This window comes from Camellia sinensis, chromosome 8 (genome assembly GCF_055761805.1).
Source record: "Camellia sinensis isolate YWXY chromosome 8, ASM5576180v1, whole genome shotgun sequence".
Lineage (NCBI taxonomy): Eukaryota > Viridiplantae > Streptophyta > Magnoliopsida > Ericales > Theaceae > Camellia > Camellia sinensis.
Window position 1 is genome coordinate 181,708,453 of NC_138968.1, and position 22,985 is coordinate 181,731,437.

General features: G+C 38.9%; 1 protein-coding gene and 1 pseudogene across 2 annotated transcripts; one reads left to right on the forward strand and one right to left on the reverse strand.

Moving 5' to 3' along the window:
• Positions 1-1,116: 1,116 nt before the first annotated feature.
• On the forward strand, positions 1,117-6,717 carry LOC145789111 (uncharacterized). The gene is made up of 5 exons (XM_082884288.1): positions 1,117-1,452; positions 1,973-2,102; positions 3,128-3,241; positions 3,323-3,432; positions 6,490-6,717. Exons 1-5 carry the CDS (start codon positions 1,120-1,122, stop codon positions 6,715-6,717), a joined length of 915 nt encoding a protein of 304 aa, XP_082740414.1. The 5' UTR covers positions 1,117-1,119.
• Positions 6,240-9,528, reverse strand: LOC145798329 (chlorophyll a-b binding protein 13, chloroplastic-like; annotated as a pseudogene). The gene is made up of 6 exons (XR_014339229.1): positions 9,520-9,528; positions 9,307-9,376; positions 9,163-9,179; positions 8,872-8,898; positions 8,142-8,307; positions 6,240-7,787 (listed from the first exon to the last, which is right to left on the reverse strand). The product of XR_014339229.1 is annotated as a chlorophyll a-b binding protein 13, chloroplastic-like (transcript).
• Positions 9,529-22,985: the final 13,457 nt, after the last annotated feature.

Below are 22,985 nucleotides of genomic sequence, written 5' to 3' on the forward strand. Positions count from 1 at the left end.
AGCGAACTCTGAGTTAGAGACGTCGGAGACACAGACAACATCATTGTATTAGGAGAATTTTCAAACCCCCAAATCAACCAGATTTCGAACGACTATAAGAAGGAACGAAGTCGTTCGTTGATTTGGGGGTTTGATGTTGTCTGTGTCTCCGACGTCTCTAACTCGGAGTTCGCTGGAGGAGATGTTGGAGTCTCTCTGGCGAAAGGACGAGGATGACAAGCCGCGTGACTTGTCGCCGGCGTTGCCCGCCCGGCCCACTTCCAGGGCTCGGCTTCCCGCCGCCAGGCAGGTCCGGCTCTGTCCTAAGGCAGGTAAGACTTGTGCCTTAGGCCCCATATTTTGGTCCAAAAATAGGGCTTTCAAATTTAAAAAATTGTTATAGGTTCAACCTTTTTTTTTTTTTGGTTTTAACTTTAAGATCAATTTAAAGGGCCTCAAATGTTTTATTGGGCCCATGTATAATTTAGCCCATATTTATTTATAAATATGTTTGGCCCATATTTATTAAAATGAAAATATATAAATAAATAAGTAAAAAACAATAGGGCCCCTAAATTTAGTAAAACATATAAACATATATAACATAGGGCCCCTAAATTTGGCCCAAAAATAGGGCCCCTAAATTTGGTAAAATATTATAGGCTCAATGTTTTTTTTTTTTTTGGTTTTAGGATCAATTTAAAGGGCCCAAAATATTTTTTTGGGTCCATATATGATTTACTCCATATTTATTTATAAGTGTAGTTTGGTCCATATTTATTAAAATGAAAATATATATTAAAAAAAAAGTGTTTGGGCTCAAGAAAAATAATACATATAATATATGGGCCCTATTTTTTTTTTATTTTTCATTTTTACCTTCTTTATCTATTAGAATTTAGTGGAATAAATAATTTTGCTCAAATTTTTTTACCTAAGTCTTTATCAATTTTAATTGAATAATTTTTTCCTAATTTTTTTGTTCTAATTTTGTTTTATTAAATTATTTTATTTATAATTTTAATAATTATATGTGTAAGTAAATTTTTTTATGGCTACAATAAAAAAATGATAACTTATCATTTTATTCATAATTTTTTTTTTCAATATAAAAATATTCCCATTTCCGAAATTCGCCTTATGCCCCGACGAACTCAGGCCGGCCCTGCCGCCAGGCAGTCGTTGCCGGCGAACTTCAATGTTGAGATCGCCATGGCTGCTCCAACGAAGTCGTTGAATCAATCTAGCAAAAAACGAGAGGTTAAACAACCAAGAGTTGGTAGTTTTGGGGGAAAAAAGGACAAAGAGTTTCCCGGTGAATCGCCGTATGTTATTACAGTGCCAGAAGAGAAGGAATGTGAGCAGAGACGGGAGAAAACAGACACTGCAAATCTTGCAGATGAGCCTTCCGCCTCACCGCCGAGGTTTCGGGAATCGGAGTGGAATGATAACGTTGGTTATTTTATTAAGAAGGTTAAAACTTTGATCAAATTGTGTTCTTTTGTAACATTATCTATTTTCTATTGTCCCAAAGATCTTCATTCAAGCTGCTGCAGCAGAACCCATAGTTGAAATCAAGTTCTTGGGTAGAATATTCTTTCTTTTTTGTTTTTTCAAAGTCCCTTTTTTTTGATGAGTTTCAATTTCATCTTTGTAATTTGTTGATTTAATTTCATGATAATTGTGGGGATTTAATTTCATCTTTGTTATTTGTTTTGGGTTATCTTCATAAACTTGAACAAAAATGGTCAAATCAAACAAAAGAAAAAAAGAAAAAAATGAAATAGAAATCATTCTTGACGTTTGACTAAGAAATTCACCTAATCAAATGTTTTATCTGGAGGAGTATTCAGTTACATGAACTCAGAACTTGAAAGAAAATTCTATGTTAACCTGCTGAGCTTTTGCAGCTATAAAATGTAGTTATTTCTAATTCAAGCAATATTTTCCCTGAAAATTGTTTTCTCTGATGTTGTATCATGCTGTTTCATAGATTGCTGCGTTAGAGGATACGAGAAAACAAGTTCTGCAAGGCACACTTGAGGTGCAGAAACGATTTCGTGGTCATCGGGCTCGTCGTGACTTCCACGAACTCAAGAAAGGAGTAACAACACTGCAATCATGTAAGATATGTATAGTTTATTTATTTATATTTTTTAAGGATTTTGTTTTTTCCACGCAGAAGAGGTATTTTAGTGGTTTTGTAGTCTCATTATTTTCATGATGTCTGTTAGCTCATTAAACTTTTTGGACAATCTATGGCTTAATGTGGTATCAGAACTCTGGTTCAAGGAGGCCCTAGGTTCAAGTCTTGTTACTCTTGTAACGTGTTTGTTCTCCCATTATGTTTGTTAATTGTGCACTATATTATGTGGGTGTTTGGGAAGTGGCTAGTTTAGAGACTTTTTGGCTTTTTGACTATTTTAGTAGGCTATTTTAGTTTTTGTGTTTGGGAAGATGAGATGGATTTTTATTTGAGTTGTTGTATTGAAAAATGTGTTGAAATGATGTTTGAAGTTAAAATAACAAATTTATCCCTAACCTCACATTTTTCAAAATTAATATAAAGGGGCAAAATCATCATTTACCAATAATGGAACAACTTGTCAATGTGACTGTGGTAGGCTGTGCCTATACTGTCATTGTGACAGGCCACTGCCGAGCTATATATATATATATTAATATGAAGTATTTGTTTAGGAGCTTTTTGGCTTTTTTTTTTTATTTGAGGCTATTTTAGCCTCAAACTCAGCTTCCCAAACACCCCCTATGTGTGTGCTTGTAGAGTATTTGCCCCTCCATGTGTGAGACAAGGTTGCACACTAGGGGAAGTATTAGATTGCTTAATATAATTGTTGGGCTCATTTCCCAACAACTTAAGCTTTTGGACAATTGGTAACCTAAAAGTTTACATGAACCTGTGTTCCATTTTAGGTTGATAGAACAGGTGGCGATAGAACAGATAGCAGCTCTTTGAAACCTTACTAAACTTTTGTCTTAAAACATGTTTAGGCTTTGAAGTTCCAAATACAAGTCCTAGATTGAAGTCTACACTTTCAATGATATCTTAATTAGATTGGATTCAGAGAAACCTGTTTACTATCACAGGGGTTTCAATTATGTAATAAAAGGTAATTTAATCTTGCAGTTATCCGTGGTGAGAAAGCTAGGAGGGAGTATTATTTATTGATAAAGTTGAGAATGCTGGCTGCTCGCAAGACACTAGAAGAGCAGCTGAGGGCAATCATCTGTTTACAATCTGGTAATTTATAATATTCATTGGACATGTCACTGGCTATTTCATTGTTAAAAATTTTCCTATTCTTGTGGTCTCTTTCTGCAGTAATTCGTGGTTGGTTGGCAAGAAGGCATTCTAATTACCTGCAGAAATTGAAAAATTCTATTCCTGATAATACAAAACAAAAGCATGGGAGGAAAATTTCTGAAGTCAAGGTACTCTTATACTGTGAAAGTTCACAACCCCCCCTTTTCTGTTACTGATGGCTGTTAATTCTGGACAACCGGTGTCAGTACTTCTCCTATGCATAACAAGTTGGACCACAACACCTGTTCTAGTCTCCATTTCCTAGCACTGTTACTTTCTATATTTGGTGTAGTTAACAAAATTTTTTTACTTTTAAGAGAGCTTGAAATATCAGACTATGGGGACTTTTGAGTTTTGCCAACTCATCTTCATATGAGGCTCCTCCCCTCGCTTTCTCTCTCCATGGTGTGTGTGTGTGCAGGTCTGTGTACTTTTGATGGGGCTGTGGTTTATTGCCATATTAATGCTATGGAGATCATATGATTAGGAGTTTGTCCTTATGTGCAGCATGCCTTCTTTTGGTTAGCTCATCCTATATATCCCTTTATGACTTTTGTGAAAGTGGCACTAAAATGCATTTGTTGTCATAAAATTTCACAAAATTACCGGTATTGTTTACTGTCTACAATAAGTAAATAAATGAGTATTCTGTCTCTAGATTGCCAGCCACATCTTAGCTTAAGCTTATATTATCATTATTAAAACTATGAACTTGCACGTGTTAATATTGTTCTGTTAATGTAATACTTGTTAACTGCACAGCCGAGCCTAATGAGTAGTCTTACAAGTTGAAAGAAAGTTGTAAGGAACACTATCAGTACTCTGGAAATGTTAGATAAATGCACACGGATGCCTTCTTCTGAGTATAGAAAGTCTGAGAACATAGTCATGATGGAAAATCAAGTAATGTTTCCTTTTTAAATTTTTTGGACATTGAGCAGGAGGTATCGCAAGCACTTGTTCTGCCTTCAGTTTTACAAGAGCTTCAGAGGCGTGTTGCAATGGCAGAAGCCACTCTAGGGCAAAAGGAACAGGAAAATGCAGCATTGAGGGAGCAACTAGAGCAAGTCAAGGCAAGATGGTCAGAATATGAGACAAAGATGAAATCCACATGCATTCATAAACATGCAAACTTACTTGCAAAGACACCATCTCCTTCTGCCACATGGCCTCCACGGATTTCATCTTTGTCTCATATTCTGACCATCTTGCCTTGACTTGCTCTAGTTGCTCCCTCAATGCTGCATTTTCCTGTTCCTTTTGCCCTAGAGCCATAGTTGTCAAATCGAGATTCGTATCGTGAATCGAAATGACCTTGTACCGAATCGTGAATCGAATCGAATCGAATCGTGAATCGTAAAGATTCGGTCACTTTTTTAAAATTACTTAAAAATATATATTTATACATTTAAATGTTAAACATATCTTTTGAATATGAAATATTTAGACTTAAATCAATGAAAATGTTATTTTGAATGATAATCACGTATTTTAATAGGTAAGAAGTTAACAAAATTCTTATGTAAGATCACTATCATACTTTTTTTCTTTTTAGATATTTCTTATCAACCATTCTTAATAAAGATAATAACCAAATAAATAAATTATCAATTTCCAAAATAACAATAATTAACAACGATATTGATATTTGGACAATAAGCATACATACTTTTCTAAGTAATAGTGAACAAATAATAAGAAAGAATTATTTAGAATATTTTATTGTAAAGCCTAAAACATTTTCAAAGGTATAACTGACTTCACATATGTAATATTCAATTATATTCAATTTAATAAAATAGCAATAGATAATTCATAGTGTAACTTTAATCTTAAATATCTTTAGAAGATATATTATGATTTTTTAAAGGGGAAAAAAATGAGAAGAAATGTTAAAAATATGTTGGGTTTGACTGAATCTGATTGGATTTTATTGAAAACTTCATGATCACTAAAATAATAACAAATTACGTATGTATGTTGGTTATTTTGGTATTAAACGCTATTAGACGTTGTATTATGTCATTTTCACTAAAAATATGGAGAAAGAAATAGTTGAAAATATGTCGGACACAATAATTTAAAAAATTAAATGAATCATAAAAAGTGAATTGAATCGTGAATCGATTGTGAAATCGTGCGATTCATTAGAGATTTACTTCCAAAATGGATTCATCCATAGATTCGTATTGATTTTGCAAAAAATTCGAATCGAATCGTGAATCGAATCGCGAATCGTAAGATTTTGATAACAGAGAGATTCACCTATAGATTCGTATCGATTTTGCAAAAATTATGAATCGAATCGCGAATCGTAAGATTTTGATAACAGATTTATACATATATTATTATGGTCAGCCAAATAAATACAAAAAAAATTTGCTGGGACAAAGTAATAATTGGGAAAAAGTGCAAATTGGATTGCCTTGGCTCATTCAGTTCAATTAGTCAATGGATCTGTTGCACATAAACTATCATTGGTGGATCTTGATCATTATCTGAGGCTGACATTGCATCTGTCGACTGTGTCATGGGATAACTGAAAACTCCTTCCTTTATTTAAATTTGTAAGGATGCAAAGAAAGCACTGAGAACTATACTAGGATTTATTAGTTATATATATATATATATATAAAGAAAAAGAAGAAAAAAGAAGCTATACTCGAACCAAGATCTTACGAAGAAAGACGGACTAGGACTTACTAATCAGTGAGTGATATTGAGGTTTTTCTGTAACATTGACCTGGTTTTAGCTGATCTATAGCTACCGGATAGGCTCTAAATTCTCTTTAGTATTGGCATGATGTGCCTCTAATTCCTTACTGGACTATTATTTGATGTAAATTTAATGGTCATTAGACTTTTCCATTTGTAGAAACAAATAAATTTCTTGGGTTATGACCACTTCTTGATGGCAGATTGAATTCTGATTAAGTTTTGAGAAGGGAAAAGAATTCTAAAGTTGATAAAATTCCATTAACTGGAGACGGCATAAATACACAGTTGTTTTATCTATTCTATTTTGTACAAGTTGCTGATCTAATCTGGGGGCATCAAAAAGAAAAAAAAAAAAGCTTTTGTATGAACTCCCTCAGACCAGTTGTAGCCAAATACTTGGGAATTCCGTGCCGCACAACTGAATTTCTGATGTGCCTAAATATAAATTGTTGTAATATTTACTTCAGGTGAATCTGGATGCGGTTAAGAGGAGTCTTGCTACTGACAACACTGCAATTCAACCTGGGAGGGTAGATGGTTTCGCTTCGCCCCACTATTATGATTCCGAGGAAACCATGTCCATGGGAGCACAAACTACCGGTGGAAACATGCCCATCAAGGTTTCACATATTGGTAGAGATGTCGGTGCTGGACGAGTCGGTCATCTAGTGAAGGAGTTTGAGCAACGGAAGTAGGATTTTGATGAAGAGGCCAAAGCCATTGCTGTGGTCAAATCAGGGCATCCTATTTACGAGCTTCGGAAGCTGAAACTTAGGTTTGAGACGTGAAAGAAAGAGTACAAGTCTCATTTAACTTCATCATGAAATTGATCTTTGGTTCGGGAGATCATTTCGGAGCTACATGTTTAATTTCTCTTTGCTGTGCAAGTGTTTGTGGTAGTGGTGTGGTTGCAGTAGTAAGATGCTAGTTTGTCTTGTTCGATTCCTAAAATATTTTTTTGCTTATTAAAGGTGGACAACTTTTTTCTGTCAGAATTAGCTTATTTTCTGTGGTGGAAAATATTTTTAGTTAATTTACTCAAATGCAATAAAATGCAACAAGTATTTTGGAAAAATATTTTTTATCGAAATAAATAGATTGTAAATTTTTAAATTACATAATTGCACAAGGTAAGCCGTCTGAACATTTTAATCCAACAAAGTGGTAACTATAAAATGTACCTAGAAAAAAAAAAAAAACAAATTTCATACATTAACACAACACAAGATCAATGATTATCATGAATTTATGACCCGGGTACAAACTTGGTGGCATAGATGATAGACCCAAGCATTGTTTGCCACAGGATTGTCAAGGTGGTCCAACAGGTTCTCAAGTGGGCCTTTATTAGTGACAATTGCTTGGACAAAGAAACCAAACATTGAGAACATGGCTAGCCAGCCATTCTTGATTTCCTTCACCTTGAGCTCGGCAAAGGTGACCGGGTCATCGGCAAGGCCCAGTGGGTCAAAGTACTGTCCACTGGGGTACAAGTTGTTTCCCTTTTCGACTCCAGGAAGGCCGTTAATGCGGAAGCCCTCAACAAGGCCCATAAGAATCACTTGGAAACCCAAAACTGCCAGGATGCTTTGGGCATGGACAAGATTTGGATTGCCCAAGTAGTCTAGGCCACCTTCGGAGAAGATTTGGGCTCCAGCTTTGAACCAAACAGGCTCTTTGAAGTCCACTTTGACCCATTTTTCAAGGACTTCTGGGGTGATGCAACCTAGGGCTCCCAACATGGCCCATCTTCCGTGGATGACTTGAAAGTTAAGTAACAATTATGTTATGGTCTGTTTGGCTCTTAGGAAATAGAAAAGAGAAGGGATTTTGTTAAAAAAAAAAAAAAAATCTTATATTTCGTTTATTTTTTCCCTCCTATTGAAAAAAAGTTACATGTTTAGATTATTGAGATATAGGAGAGGGGATGTTTTTAACTTCCTAGTTTAGATTATTAGCTTAAAGTTGCACCAAATGGGATTATAGTAGTTATTTGTTTATATTTTTGGTAAATAAGATAGAGAATGCCAATGCACTTTCCATTGCCTAGTTGATTCATTTCAAAACCAAACTTTCAAGTTCAATGGAGAAATTAACAACTATATCAGCAGATTTACCTCAAGAGCCCTGTTCCTGGCAAAAGCTTCAGAATCAGCACACAAACCAGCAGTGTCCCATCCATAATCGCCGGGAAATTCTTCAGTCAGATACGGCGGAGTCTGAGCTGAAAAGTAGGGGTGGTCGCGGGTCGGTTGCGGCCACGGAACCTCTAATCCACCATCCGTCTGCTGGATTGGCGGATTTGAGAAAATTCATCCGCATCCGTCCGCCAATCCGGCGGATGCGGATTGAGCAAATTGGCGGATTGGCGGATGGATGCGAATCGGTTTGGCGGTTTAAAATTTTCGCTAGACTATTTTTAAGATGATTTTTTCCAACTCGTAATCTTCAAAGCGCACACACAACCCTTTCTAGCAAGATGTTAAGCTCTTCGATGAGAATAGTACTACATTAGCATTCTCTAATAAACTAGCAATTGTAGCAGTAGGTGAGTTCAAAATTAACTACTAAACACTCAAAATTGCTTTCTTTTATTGTTTGATACAGTACCACTAACTTAAAGGTGGATGCACTATAACTTATGGTTACAAACCTGCCAGTACGATTTCCCTTCATGTTTGTTGCAATTCAAATTAAAAGGATCAAGAGTAATCAATTGTTTATTTGTCTATCATCTAGAATTTAATATGCACTGGGCCACGTGAAAAATTCCACAACCCCCATCCAAAATAACTTGGACATGGAACATGGAACATGGAACAACCTGCTCATATACAACCTGCTCTAACCTCAAGAGTCATGGAACATGGAACAACCTGCTCATATACAAAAACAACCTACTCAAGTTTAGACAAACAACTTGGACAGTGGACGCAACAACGCAGCACAAATTTTTAACATACAATCATCCAAAATAAAGTATTACAAATCATCCAAAATAAAATATTACAATCATCCAAAAAATTTAAAATGTCTTAACAGTTATACAATCATCCAAAAAAGCCGAAATGTCTTAATAGTTAATACAATCATCCAAAAAATTTAAAATGTCTTAAGCCATTGATTTCTTTGAGCCAAACCAAGCCATGAGCCAAACCTGCATAAAAAAAAATGAAATTATTTAACAAGGAAAACACTAAAAAGTCTTAAGCTTAAAATAAGTAAACATAATACAACAAAAACATATGAAGTAAACATAATATAGCAAAGGAGAAGTGATTTACCAATGATATTAAACTTCAATATAACTACTCTCAAGACTTGGACTTGAACATGAACTTGATTCCGAAACAACTACACATAAAACATAATACAACAAAAATATGTGAAGTGAAGATAATGAATTTTGAATAATACAAAATAAATAAAATTTAAAACAAAATAAATCATTGTATATATATATTATCTGAATCATATTGTTGTTCAAATTCTTCAACATTATCCATTGCTTATCGAAGGCATATTGGAATGTTACTTCGAAGCCAATTTTGTGTACAAACAAGAACCTCCACCATCTTGGGAGCAAGAGAACTACGAAATGGATCAAGTATACGACCTCCTGTACTAAAAGCCGACTCAGAAGCAACAGTGGAGATAGGCCTTGCCAACACATCTCTTGCTATAAGTGATAATACTCTATACTTTGTTGCATTAACCTTCCACCACTCCAAGATATCAAATTGGGCATTTTCCCCACATTTCTCAATATCACCCAAATACTTGTCCAATTCCGATATGCTCTCACTTCTACAAAATTGCCCCTCCAAGAATGAGTTAAATTGAGAGTTCACAATAGAATGTGGATCATTTTCATCTATCACCATGTCTATTGTTTCATTTACATTGGAGACATAGACATTTGTTGAATCAAGGGTGGCATAATGATCATACAATTGAGTCAAACAATGTTTCACCTTGTCTAACATTTCTTTGACTTTCACCACATCCCCACCAAAAATTGTTGAGAAACAAAATTGCAAGTATGTCATTTTCCTTCCAGGATCAAGCACAATCGCAACATACAAAAGGAGATTGATTTTATCCCCATTTCCCCAATACTTGTCAAACTTCTCTTTCATTTTCTTTGCCATTGAAGACAAAATAAGATCGTTGTCTTTGATTAATTGTCCAATCATGTTTTCAATGACAAAAATTTCCGTGTAGAATGTATTTGAAGTAACAAATAAAGACCCAGAAAATCTCTTTGTTGCATTGTAGAACATTTTAAGAAATTTCAAAAACACCCTGCAATTATCCCAATCCTCGGCTGTAGGCATCTCTCTCCTCTCACCCCCTTTATTATCCAAAAAATAATGTTTATAATTGTAGTCCTCCTTACCCATTCTTTGAAATACACTCTCAAATTTTTCCGTTGTCTCCAACATAAGATATGTGGAATTCTACCATGTTGGCACATCTAAGCACAAGAGACTCTTACTCTCAATTTTCAAACTTTCCACATACTTTTTAAAAGTGTCAAGACGGTTTGGAGAAGACCTCACATATCTCACTGCATGCCTCACATTCGCTATACAAGACTCAAGATCCTTCAACCCATCACTAACAATGAGATTTAGAATATGCGCACAACAACGCATATGTAAAAACTCATGACCCAAAACAGTTCCCTTCCATAGTTTTGTAGTTCGTTTCAAGAATCTAATGGTTAGATTATTAGAACTCGCATTGTCAACAGTTAAGGTAAAAAGCCCATCAATGTCCCACTCTTTTAAGAGTGCCTCAATTTTTTTCCCAAGAGTTTCTCCTTTGTAGTCTTCAACTTGACAAAAATTAATGATCCTCTTTTGTAACTTCCAATCATCATCAATGAAATGTGCTGTTAGACACATGTAACACAAATTTTGTATGGAAGTCCATGTGTCTGTGGTAAAGCAAATCCTACGCCCCTTCACAAGTTTCTTCAACCTCTATTTTTCCTTAGTGTATATGTCTAGAATGTCCCTAGCTACGGTATGTCGAGATGGAATCTTGAACTTGGGTTGCATGACATTACAAAACCTTTTAAAACCAACCCCATCCACCAATTTAAAAGGCAATTCATCAATTACTATCATCTCGGCAAGATACCTCCTACCAACTTCTACAAAAAATGATGTAGCCACAACATCAACACCACCCTCCCCATCAACTTGTCTTGGTTTAAATCCTAATGTTTGTTGCCCTTGAGTATCCCTATATGGGTACTTTGTACAAATTTTCAAATGAGTTAATAAATTACTTGTTCCATGACTCTTAGAGCCAGCCATATATTCTTTCTTACAATACTTGCACATAGCCCTATCTTTCCCATCAATACCCTTAATCTTTTCAAAATGATCCCAAGCCTTTGATTGTGTTCTCCCACCACTACTACTTTTGGCCAAGGGTGGTCTAGGAGGGCGAGCAATAGGTTGGGTAGAGGGGTCAATAGAAGATGATTCAGGCTCAACATTAGGATTAACAAACAATGTTTCTTCACTTGGAGGATCCATGAGTAAAAGATTATCAAATAAACTGCCAAAAACCAAATAGGATTGGTAGCAGAATTAGGTGAATTGACAAGATTGGTAGTAGCAGAATTAGTGTTACTTAGCAACTCATACAATGTAACTCAATATTACAATGTTAACTCATACAATGAAAGTTCATTCAGACTTCTATATCTAGTAAGTAGTAACTGAATCTGTTACATTGATCATGCATGCATTGACAAGATTGGTAGCAGAATTAGGTGAATTGACAAGATTGAGAAATAAGATAAACTAGGTTAAATAAGAAGTATGTGAGCACTGACCAGATTTTCTTTCAAAAACAGGTTAAATAATTCTCTAAAGATTCAGATTTTCAGTTCCAATTTGAATAGTTAGACAATATAAAATAGAAAGATAACTAGAAAACAGGTTAAATAATTCTCTAAAGATTCAGATTTTCAGTTCAAATAAAAAATATAAAATAGAAAGATAACTATTCAGATTTTCTTTCAAAAACAGATTTTCATTCAAACTTCAGATTCATTCATTCTCCACTGACCAATTCTCTAAAGAATTTAAGTGTTAAAAAACAAATTCAACAATGCTTATCAAGCTAATCAATCTCAACACCACTTAATTATGAGCTTCTTCACACTGTTTAGAACCTCTAAGTAATGAATTTCAAGCTAAGCAAAAACTATAATTATAATTAAAACCATAAATAAAAACAGATTTGTCATTTTCCATTTTTCATTCACAAATTTGCCATTTTCTAAATACAATTTTTTTTTTTTTTGCCATTTTCCATTTTCATTCACAAATAAAAACAGATTTGTCATTTTCCATTTTCATTCACAAATTTTTCATTCCATTTTTCATTCACAAATTTGGATATTGAATTTACTGCATTATTATGTAAAAACAGATTTGTCATTTTCTAAGTAATGAACCTCTAAGTAAGTAATTTTCCATTTTTCATTCGAATCACATTGTAAAAAAAAAAAAAAGTCAAATAACAGATTCAATGCATCAGGAGCTACATCATTTTTCAGCCTTCAGGAGCTACATCATTTTTCTGTCTCTGATCTGTGAGCTTTTTAACATTGGAAAACAGATTCAATGCATAATATAGAGAGGGAAAGAAAATAGGAAACTTACATTTTTTTCCCTCTTTGTAACCTTCTTCACACTGTAGAACCTCTCTTCCACTGGTTTCACTTTAGAACTACAACAAACTAGAACCAAAAAAAAAAAAGGAAAATAAGAACGAAACGAACAGATTTACAGAACAAAAAAAAAAATTATAGAACGAACAGATTTACAAACAGATTGCAGAAAATAAGAACTTTAGAGGAAGTCGAAGTCGGAAAAAAAAATACAGAACGAACAGATTAGAGAGGAGAATAAGAGAAGAAGAGAAGACAATAACTCACCACCACCACACCACGATCGTCGATCGCCGATGGATTTTTCAGTGTAGATCGCCTCTCGAACGTCGTCGCCGTCGGTATGGGTAGAGTAGGGTTCTGGTGGGGGGGAGAGAGAGAGAGAGTGTATCGAAGAAGAGGACTGAAATATTAGGTTAAGTGTGCTGCTGTGGTGAGATGAGATCAGAAAAGGGGGGAAAATAATAATAAAAAATAATAATAATAACAAAAGTGGGCGGGTCGGGTATATTGGGTAAAGATGCGGGTCAACCGCAACCCGACTCGAACCCGTGAAAAGTGAAATAATGCACCCGCACCCGCTCGCCATGTGTCACGCATCCATCCATATGGTGTCGGGTCGGGTCGGGTTGGACGGGTTAGGCGGGTCGGTGCATCCGTTGAGCACCCCTACCTCCCTCCTCTATTGTCACTACTCAAAGTTCCAAAACCCTAACTTTCTTGGTCCATTTGCACTACAACCCTTAGCACCACACCCCCATCATCCATTCCAGCACCTTGGAAGTCATTTGCAGAGGTTGAAAGCTCACCAACTTGGTCCAAAAGCTGCTGGAGGTCGGCTCTTCAAGGGTAAGTGTCCATTTCCCTTAAACTTGCATTTTTTTGCATGATTGGTTAGCCTTATTTGCAAGAATTTTTGGGCTTCGACCCAAATTGTAAAGTGTCTTATTTTGATCCCCTCTTCAACTTTGTTTAAGGGTACTTTGCTGTTTGAGGTCATTTACTTCCCCTTATCCTCTATCTCTCTTTTAGGGCTATTTTTGCATCCTTATTTAGCCTTACTTGTGAGCATTTTCGAGATTTTCTATAAACTGTAAAAAGGCTTGTTTTGACATCCTCTTTAAGTTTTGTTAAGGTCCTATTTCTGTTTGGGGTCATCTTCCCCCTATGAATGCTTCATCTCTGCATGATTACGGCTATGCATTAGAGCACTTGCATTGGCCATGGTTTGGCCTCTTAGCCACTGAAATCCAGTAGATTTTCAGTGGCTTAGATTTATTTTTGAGGGCCAAAATTAGAGGGGGGTGACCCCTCTCTCCTTGTCTTGTTTGGGGGTCTTTTGGGCCTTCCAAAGGGATCCTATTTTTCATGCATCGAAGTCTTGTTTCAGGCCTCATTCTGTGAGTTTTAGGGTCTGCCTTGGCTCTGTCCAAGGCCTTTTTAGCCATGTTTTATGTCTACAATGCATGTGTAGAACAATCCCATCCAAGGCCTTTCAAATGAGCCTTTCTTTGCATGTTTCCTAGACCTATTGCAGAGCCAATTTGGTGAGTTTTAGGGCTGTCATATTTGATTTCCAGAGTTGGTTTTTCCATGCTAAGTGTCTATCTTGTATGTGCTTAACAACCCCTTGCAAGGCCCTCCAAAGAAGCCCCTCATTTTTGCATGCATTGGCTATATTTCAGTGATTATTTGGGCATATTTTGGCATGTTTTATTCACTGTTTTTGGCTGGTTTGATGAGTTCTCATTTTCTTCATATACATGCCATGTAAACCATGCTTGCTAGCCAATGTTGCATGCTATTTTAGTCCATCATGTTAGCACCTTTTGGCCATGCTCTAAACTAGAAATGTGCATGTTTTGGGACTGCCTTGGCTCTGTCTTTAGACTTCATAATCAAATAATGCTTGCTTTGTATACTTGTGGTTCAATGCATTGGACTAGTTTTAAGTTTCGGGGCTTATTCCATGCATCGGGTGCCATATTTTCATGTTTCGGGACCATTTAGCATTATGTTTCAGTGCTGAAAATTACATGTTTGAATGCCATGCTTCATCCTTGCCATGTTTTGGTAGAGTGGCATTTAATGCCTTAGGTTCGGTCCTCGATTTGCGTGCATGTGTGCACGCATTTTGGTTATCTCATTTTCATCTTATGGCCACTGATGTGAGTGTGGCTGAGGTCCACTCATGATTGGTGTAAGTCCATTATGCATTGTGTATGCCTTTCAATTCATAGCATTACGTATGTTAAGTTGCGTGTTACAGCTTTGTGTATGCCATGTTACATCAAGCATTGTGTATTCCATCTTATAGCATTGCATATGCTAGGTTGTATGTTAGTCGCATTGTGTATGCCATCTCATTTGCATTGTGTTTGGGATAGGAGTTAGCCCAAGCACGAGAAATGAGGGACGTTTCGTACTCCGAGTGACGGAACGTGTCTCAATTCCAGGTCACCGGCACTCCGGATTACCCATGATGGAGTTTAGGTCTTGTTGTGTTCATATGTGCATTCATTTCACATCGAGTCATGTGATTCGACTCCTCGGCCATCATGCATCGAGATGCGTGATTGGTGATACGAGGATCGAGGACTACACTCCCTGAAGAGTAGTCATGCATACATATGTGAAAATACTTTGCCATGCCCCTTTCTTGCTCTCTGTTGCAGCAAATTAGAAATCAACAGCTTTCTAAAGCCTTGCATAGCATTCCGGCATTAATTGCATACAGAGGCGAATCGGGGCATCGCAATGGATTTTCGCGCCAGGCAACTCAAGCATGCATATCCCATCATTCGGAACAGAGCTGAGGCAGTCCATAGGCTTGCATGCTAATTTACTCGTTTTCCTAGATTAATTTGTTAATTAATTAGGGTTTTGTAATATTTAATTGTTCATTTCGGACTGTATTATTTATTCGGACCCTTCGAGCGAGGGCATAATTGTAATAAGTGTGCGTGCGTGTGATGTATGTCTTCCAACCCCACGTCTTTCTCCGTTTTATTTACCAGCTTATGATGGTTAGATTAGGGCATGTTTCAATTAACATACAGCATGATAGCATGTTTGCATCATTCATCTGTCTTGCATGCACCGGGCTCGGCGCATCATACTAACTACATTTGTATTTCAATTCCAAATTGAATATGTGTTAGCTGTAGCATTTCATATGCCATCTTAGAATAGTCGAGCCTATTGTAGTTGCATTTTTGCATGTGTTGCATTAGGCATTTCTGTATAGTTAGGATCATGCATTGATTTCTAACTAGTTTCTGTTTTGGCTTGGAGTACTCGGTAAGTTTTATGCTTTAGCATCCTTGCATGTGTGTGAGTCACTGCCATGATAGCATGCTTACCATGAGGCTAATTGCTTATGTGATATAACTGCCTGAATGCCTGTGGGTGAAGGTTGGGTTATTTGGATTGGAATAATTCATCAATTGTGAATTTTAAGCCCACTAGATAGTGGCAAATCATCTTGTTTTTTAAGCCCACCTGAGGGTGGCAAATCCACATTTTAGCCTACTTGCGAGTAGCAAACCGCTTTAAAAATCAAACATGAGATGTTTCGCTCCGATTCAGGCGATCCAGTCTATACTTGTATGCTGTGCGCATCACATAGTAAATCTAGGCTAATAACCAGAATAAGAACGCATAATATTTTCAAAACTAGATATCATGGTTAGTAGAGGCCGATCTTTGATCGAGCGAGCGGGGGTGCTCACGAAGTGACCTTCCCCAATCGTACCCAAGTTCCCGAGCCGAGGCAACTTTGGTGATGACGGACATGTGGCCTTAGGCAACGAGTCAGGGTTTCCTAAATTTTCCAAAATAAAATGTTTAGCTGGCGACTCTGTATCTGGCAAAGCAGTCCATGTTTGGCACTTCTTTCAAAAAATCTGTTTTAAAAAAACGATTTGCCAGATTTGGACTCTTTGATGATTCATCGGTCTTGCATTGCACTCTGCGAGATTAGATACAGGATCGTGACATTGAGTCCTGAACTGTAGTGAGCCCATATGAACAAAACGGGGGGGATTTCCTCCCCGGACGTTCGGGGACGTCTACAGTTTCTGGCGACTCTGCTGGGGATTTAGAGAACTTGACTCGAACTCATGATATCTTGTTTTGATTACACTTATGTGTTTCTTTGCATTGCATTTGCATTGGTGCGCCTAAGACACTGTGTTTGCCGTATGCTATTCCTGAACGATTTGCCGGAGGCTCGCTTTGCGAAGCGTGCCATAAGGCTGACCGGTTGCGAGCTCTGCCACGACAGGAACACAAACCCCGATTTTACCGGGGCACCCTTTTTGACCATTCGACCTAGTGCATATCGGAATCCATAGTGACCATTCCAAATTAGGACGGGTTGCTTACCCGATCATAGGTTGTTTAAAACCGCTGCGTGCGTAGTGAAACCCTAGCTCTTGACAAAATAGGACAGGGAAACCCTACCCCAACATAGGGGTATTTTGGCTCTCACTTGCTTGCTATGTGCTTTTAGGGTGTGTCCCTACAGGAATGCATGTAACAGTTTGCAAGTCTGGGTATTAGGCCTGCGGGCATCAGTATCTGGGAATCAGTTTTACTTGAGGGTATCAGTTTCCAGGCGGACTTTTGGGCAGAATTTGGTAGAGAGCACGGTCATTCAGCTACGCTCATATCTGTTTTGGCAAAAATGGGCTGAGATGCTGCATGTTTTCTCTTTTGCTAGGTAGTCCTGGAATTATAGCTTCAGAAGGTTCCAATATCCCTCGGGTACATTGGACTAGTGCTGATAGACTTTGTCTAATCAGAGACTCAGTTCAGAGAAACCAGTGTTTTCCTTCGCTGAGGCAAGGCAGAGAAGGGCCAGTCAAGGCTCACCGGTTCATCTGATCCTTCAGTCACCAGTCATATCATCAGCAGACCGTGATGGCACAGGGTTCGGAAGAATTTGTGGCCGTGATAGCAGCGTTAAATCAGGGAACTGCCATGCAGGTGTAGACACCCCATTTTTGACCGACCTTAAGACTCAGACGTCACAGATTGAGCACTTGGTGATGTTGCATAATGTGCTCGTTCAGAAGTTTCAGAGTTGCGGCCGTGAGCCCTGCCTCCGGACTTCCGAACCCTCTTTTGTACTTTGCCTCGGTTTGCGAACCAGGCTCGATTTTCTTTGTTTCTTTTCCTGAGGGGAGGGAGAGGTCCCGTAGACCATCTCTCAGTGGCCGTAGGCTACATTTTGTGGTCGTAGGCCATTTTGCCCATTTCGGAGTCCGGTTTCCGGTTTTTCGGGATTGTTGGCCGTGTGCCTCGGTTTGGGACCGCCTAACCACCTCCGTTTGTTCTGATTTTTGGCATACATCTTATTTAATCCCTTTTGAGGGACACTGGGGTCTGAGAAACCCACTTCGTGGCCGAATGCCACTTTCGGTGCTTAACAGCCCATTTTCGGGACCCCGAACTGCGCGTTTTGGCCCTCGAACATTCGTTTTGCAACGGTTTTCGTTCATTTTTGGCAGGTACCTCTGTTTTATCACCGGGGAGGTCACTGAAGGGTGGGAGGCCAGTAATTGTTGCAGCAACCAGTTATACATCCTCCGACGCCCTCCGGCGCCCGTTTTTTCGCACTTCCGAGCTAATGTTGAACACCTTGGACCCATTTTCTTGAACTTTGAACCACATATTTGTGATGTACACACATGGGAGGACCCTAAAAAATGGTGGCCGGCCATTAATGCTACTTGACCCTTTTGACCCCCTCCTTCCGGGCTAATGTTGAACACCTTGGGCCCATTTTCTTGAACTTTGAACCACATATTTGTGATGTACACACATGGGAGGACCCTAAAAGTTGGTGACCGGCCAATAATTCCACTTGACCCTTTTAAACCCCTCTTTCCGGGCTAATGTTGAACCCCTTGGACCCACTTTCTTGGACTTTTAACCACAGGGTTGTGTTGTACACACATAGGAGGACACCATCAATTGGTGGCCGGCCAGAAAATCTTATTGACCCTTTTGACCCCTAGCCGGCCGGCTAGGGGGTGTGGCCGGCCGGCCACCTGCAGCAAAAGTACCAGGCCGGCCGAGCTCCTTGCACTGTTCCCTTTACAGCTGTGGGGCTTTATCCCCCAGAAAAGATCTTTATCCGGGGGATATTTTGTGGGGGAAAGTTGCTCTCCTTTTCCCCCACCTTTACACCCCCTTTTTTGCCCTTATAACAAGCAAGCTATATCACATGTTGGGGTTAGAAAAATTCTTCTTCAAGCTTCCATACACAACTCCATCTCTATACCTCTCATTTCCTTGAAAATTCCTAAGTCCTTAAGCACCATTTCTTCTACACCACCAAGCTCTACCATCACCACCTCATTTCCAGCAACAAGGAAGACTTCTCAAAGGCCAAAGGAGCTGCAAATTGGTCCAAGAAGCAACAAAAGTCTTAGTCTTCAAGGGTGAGTAACACTTCTCCTCTTTGACCATTTTTCTTGATCTATTTGTAAGCCCCACATGCTTTTTGTTTCAAGCTCCGGCCCTAACTGAAAAGGGCCCTCTTTTGAGCTCATCTTCACTTTTCATTAAGGGCTCAACCCTGTTTGAGCCCTCCATGATGCACTTGCTTCATTGATCCTCTTATATGTCATAATCTTGCATGCTATTTTTGGCCCATGAGTAATCTGTTTTTGAGCATGTTGTAAACTTATATTAGGCTTATTTTGAGCCCCTCTTTAACATTGAAGAAGGGCTCAACACCATTTGGGACTCCCATGTTGTACCTACCTTTATACTCCTCTTTTCTTCCCCATTCTTGCATGTAATGGCAGCCTACCATGCTTTTGTTTTTGGCCATTTTACAGTTCTGAAAAAGTGATTATTTTGGTCCATTATTCATATTTCATTTAGGTCCTTTCATGGTTTGGGGCCTCCATATGCCACTTCATGTTATATCTCTCTTTTATTCCCCATTCTTGCATGTTTAGTTAGCCTACCATGATTTTGTTTTTGGCCATTTTACAGTTCTGAAAAAGTGCTTATTTTGGCCCATTATACATGTTTTATTAAGGGTCTTTGGTTGTTTGGTGAATATTTTGCATACCTCATGTTATAGCCATTTTTGAGCCTCATTTTGCATCGCATTTCTATCATGTTTTTATACTGATTTTGGGACTGCCATAAACTGTAAATGTGCATATTTTTGGTCCCTCTTCAGTGTTGTAGAAGGGAATTTTTCAGTTTGGATTTTTCTTATATCACTTGCTTCATTACCCCTCTCTTGGCCCCTATTCTTGCATGCCATTTTTGCCCTACCTATGTTTGCTGTTTGGCCATGTTTATAACTGTGAAAGTGCCTTTTTTGGGACTTTCTAGCTTCTGTCTTTGCATTACATGTCCATATTGTGCATGTTTGGCATAGCTATAGGCCATTTCGGGTGCCTAAATTCGCATTTCGGGACAATTCCATGCATTTAGTGTCATTTCGCCTCATTTTGGGACTGTTTTCCTCCGTATTTTAGTACTGAAATTCTATTAGAATGATTGCTTTCCATTTCTATGTCATCGCATCGCATTCTGTCATTGCCTCGGTTTGCGTGCCCGTGTGCATGCATTTCGAGGCACATCATTTTTCATCCATCGGCATCCTATGTGAGTGTGGCTGAGGCTCTCTCATGTTGGTATAAGCCCATATCTTGTTTCCATGTCATTTGCATTGCGTATGTCATCGCCTCAGTTTGCGTGCCCGTGTGCACGCATTTCGAGGCACTTCATTTTCATCCATCGGCATCCTATGTGAGTGTGGCTGAGGCTCTCTCATGTTGGTATAACCCCATATCTTGTTTCCATGTCATTTGCATTGCGTATGTCATCGCCTCGGTTTGCGTGCCCGTGTGCACGCATTTCGAGGCACTTCATTTTCATCCATCGGCATCCTATGTGAGTGTGGCTGAGGCTCACTCATGTTGGTATAAGCCCATATCATGTTTGCATGTTATTTTCTCGGTTTGCGTGCCCGTGTGCACGCATTTCGAGGCATCTCATTTTCATAGCATAGTGCATACTAGGTCGTATCTTAGATTGCATTCTGTCATTTTCTCGGTTTGCGTGCCCGTGTGCGCGCATTTCGAGGCATCTCATTTTCATAGCATAGTGCATACTAGGTTGTATCTTAGATTGCATTCTGTCATTTTCTCGGTTTGCATGCCCGGGTGCACGCACTTCGAGGCATCTCGTTTTCATAGTATGGTGTATGTTAGGATTGCATCTTAGTTGCATGTCATGCATATTGCATCGTGTTCGGGATAGGAGTTAACCCGGGCACGGGAAACGAGGTACATTTCGTACTCCGAGTGACGGAATGTGTCTCAATTCCCAGTCACCGACACTCCGGATTATCCATGATGGAGTTAGGTTTTAGCTGTGTTTTCATGTGCATTCATTCTATATTGAGTTGTGCAATTCGACTCCTCGGCCATCATGCCTCGGTATGCGTGATTGGTGGCACGAGGATCGAGGCATGCATATATTTGTGAAAATACATTGCTATGCCCCCTTCCTGCTCTCTGTTGCAGCAAAATGAAGAATCAGCAACTTTTCGGAGTCTGGCACGCTTTCCAAGAACAACTGCTAAACAGAGGCTAATTGGGGCATCCCGGTGGATTTCCGCGCAAGACAACCCGGACATGCATCATCCATCAGAAGCAAGGCAGTCCCTGGCTTGCATGCCAGTTTTACCGCTTTCTTAGTTAATTTCTTAATTAATTAGAAATTTGTATATTATTTGGACTGTATTATTCGGGACTGTAATATTCTTTTATTCGGGACTGTACTATTTATTCGGACCCTCTGCGTGAGGGCACAACTGTAATAAGTGTGCGTGTGTGTGTTGTATGTCTTCCAACCCCACGTCTTTCTCCCTTTTATTTATCCGCTTATGATGGTTAGATTAGGGCATATTTCAATTAGCATACAGTATGATAGCATGTTTGCATTCATTCATCTGTATTGCATGCACCGGGCTCGGCGCATCATACTAACTGCATTGTACTTTCAATTCCAAATTGAATACATGTTAGTTGTCGCATTCCATATGCCATGTTTAGAATAGCCGAGCCTGCCATAGTTGCATTTTGCATGTGTTGCATTAAGCATTTCTGTATACTTAGGATCATGCATGATTTCTAATGTAAATTCTGTTTTGGCTTGGAGTACCCGGTGAGTTTTATGCTTTAGCATCCTTGCATACGTGTGAGTGACTGCCATGATAGGATGCTTACCATGAGGCTAATTGCTTATGTGATATAACTGCCTGAATGCCTGTGGGTGGAGGCTGGGTTATCTGAATTGGAGTAAATCATCAAATGTTTCAAGCCTACCTGCGGGTAGCAAACCATTTTCAAAAAACGAACATGAAATGTTTTGTTCCAATTCAGGCGACCCAGTCTATACTTGTATGCTGTGCGCATCACATAGTAACCTAGGCTAATAACCGGAATAAGAACTCACAATGTTTTCAAAAATTGATATCATGGTTAGTAGAGGCCGGTCTATGACCGGGCGAGCGGGGGTGCTCACGAAGTGACCTTCCCCAATCGTACCCAAGTTCCCGAGCCGAGGCAACTTTGGTGATGACGGACACGTGGCCTTTTGGCACCGAGTCAGGGTTTCCTAAATTTCCCAAAATAAAATATTTAGGTGGCGACTCTGTATCTGGCAAAGCAGTCCATGTTTGGCACTTCTTTCAAAAATCAGTTTTCTCAAAATGATTTGCCGGATTTGGACTCTTTGGTTCAGACTTAGAACCGTGACTAACGAAAGTCGAGTCCGAGCTGTAGCGAGGTCCCCCGCGGGCTTGTCTACAGTTTCTGGCGACTCCGCTGGGGATTTAGAGAACTTGACTCGAACTCGTGATATCTGTTTTTGACTACACTTGTGTGTTTCTTTGCATTGCATTTGCATTGGTGCGCCTAGGACACCGTGTTTGCCATCTGCTATTCCTGAACGGTTTGCCGGAGGCTTGTCTTGTCAAGGCATGACCATAAGGCTGACCGGTTGTGGGCTCTGCCAGTATGGGAACACAAACCCCGGTTTTACCGGGGCACCCTCTTTGACCATTCGACCTAGTGCATATTCGGATCCATAGTGACCATTCCAAATTAGGACAGGTTGCTTACCCGTTTATAGGTTGTTTGAAACCGCTGCATGCGTAGTGAAACCCTAGCTCCTGACAAAATAGGACAGGGAAACCCTCCCCCAACATAGGGGTGTTTTGGCTCT

Excerpts from the sequence above, each read along its gene's own strand:
- LOC145789111 (XM_082884288.1), top strand. The coding sequence starts at position 1,120 with ATGCCCCGACGAACTCAGGCCGGCCCTGCCGCCAGGCAGTCGTTGCCG. Across the intron at positions 1,453-1,972 it reads TTGGTTATTTTATTAAGAAG|ATTGCTGCGTTAGAGGATAC; the intron begins GTTAAAACTTTG and ends GCTGTTTCATAG. Across the intron at positions 3,433-6,489 it reads GGAAAATTTCTGAAGTCAAG|GTGAATCTGGATGCGGTTAA; the intron begins GTACTCTTATAC and ends TATTTACTTCAG.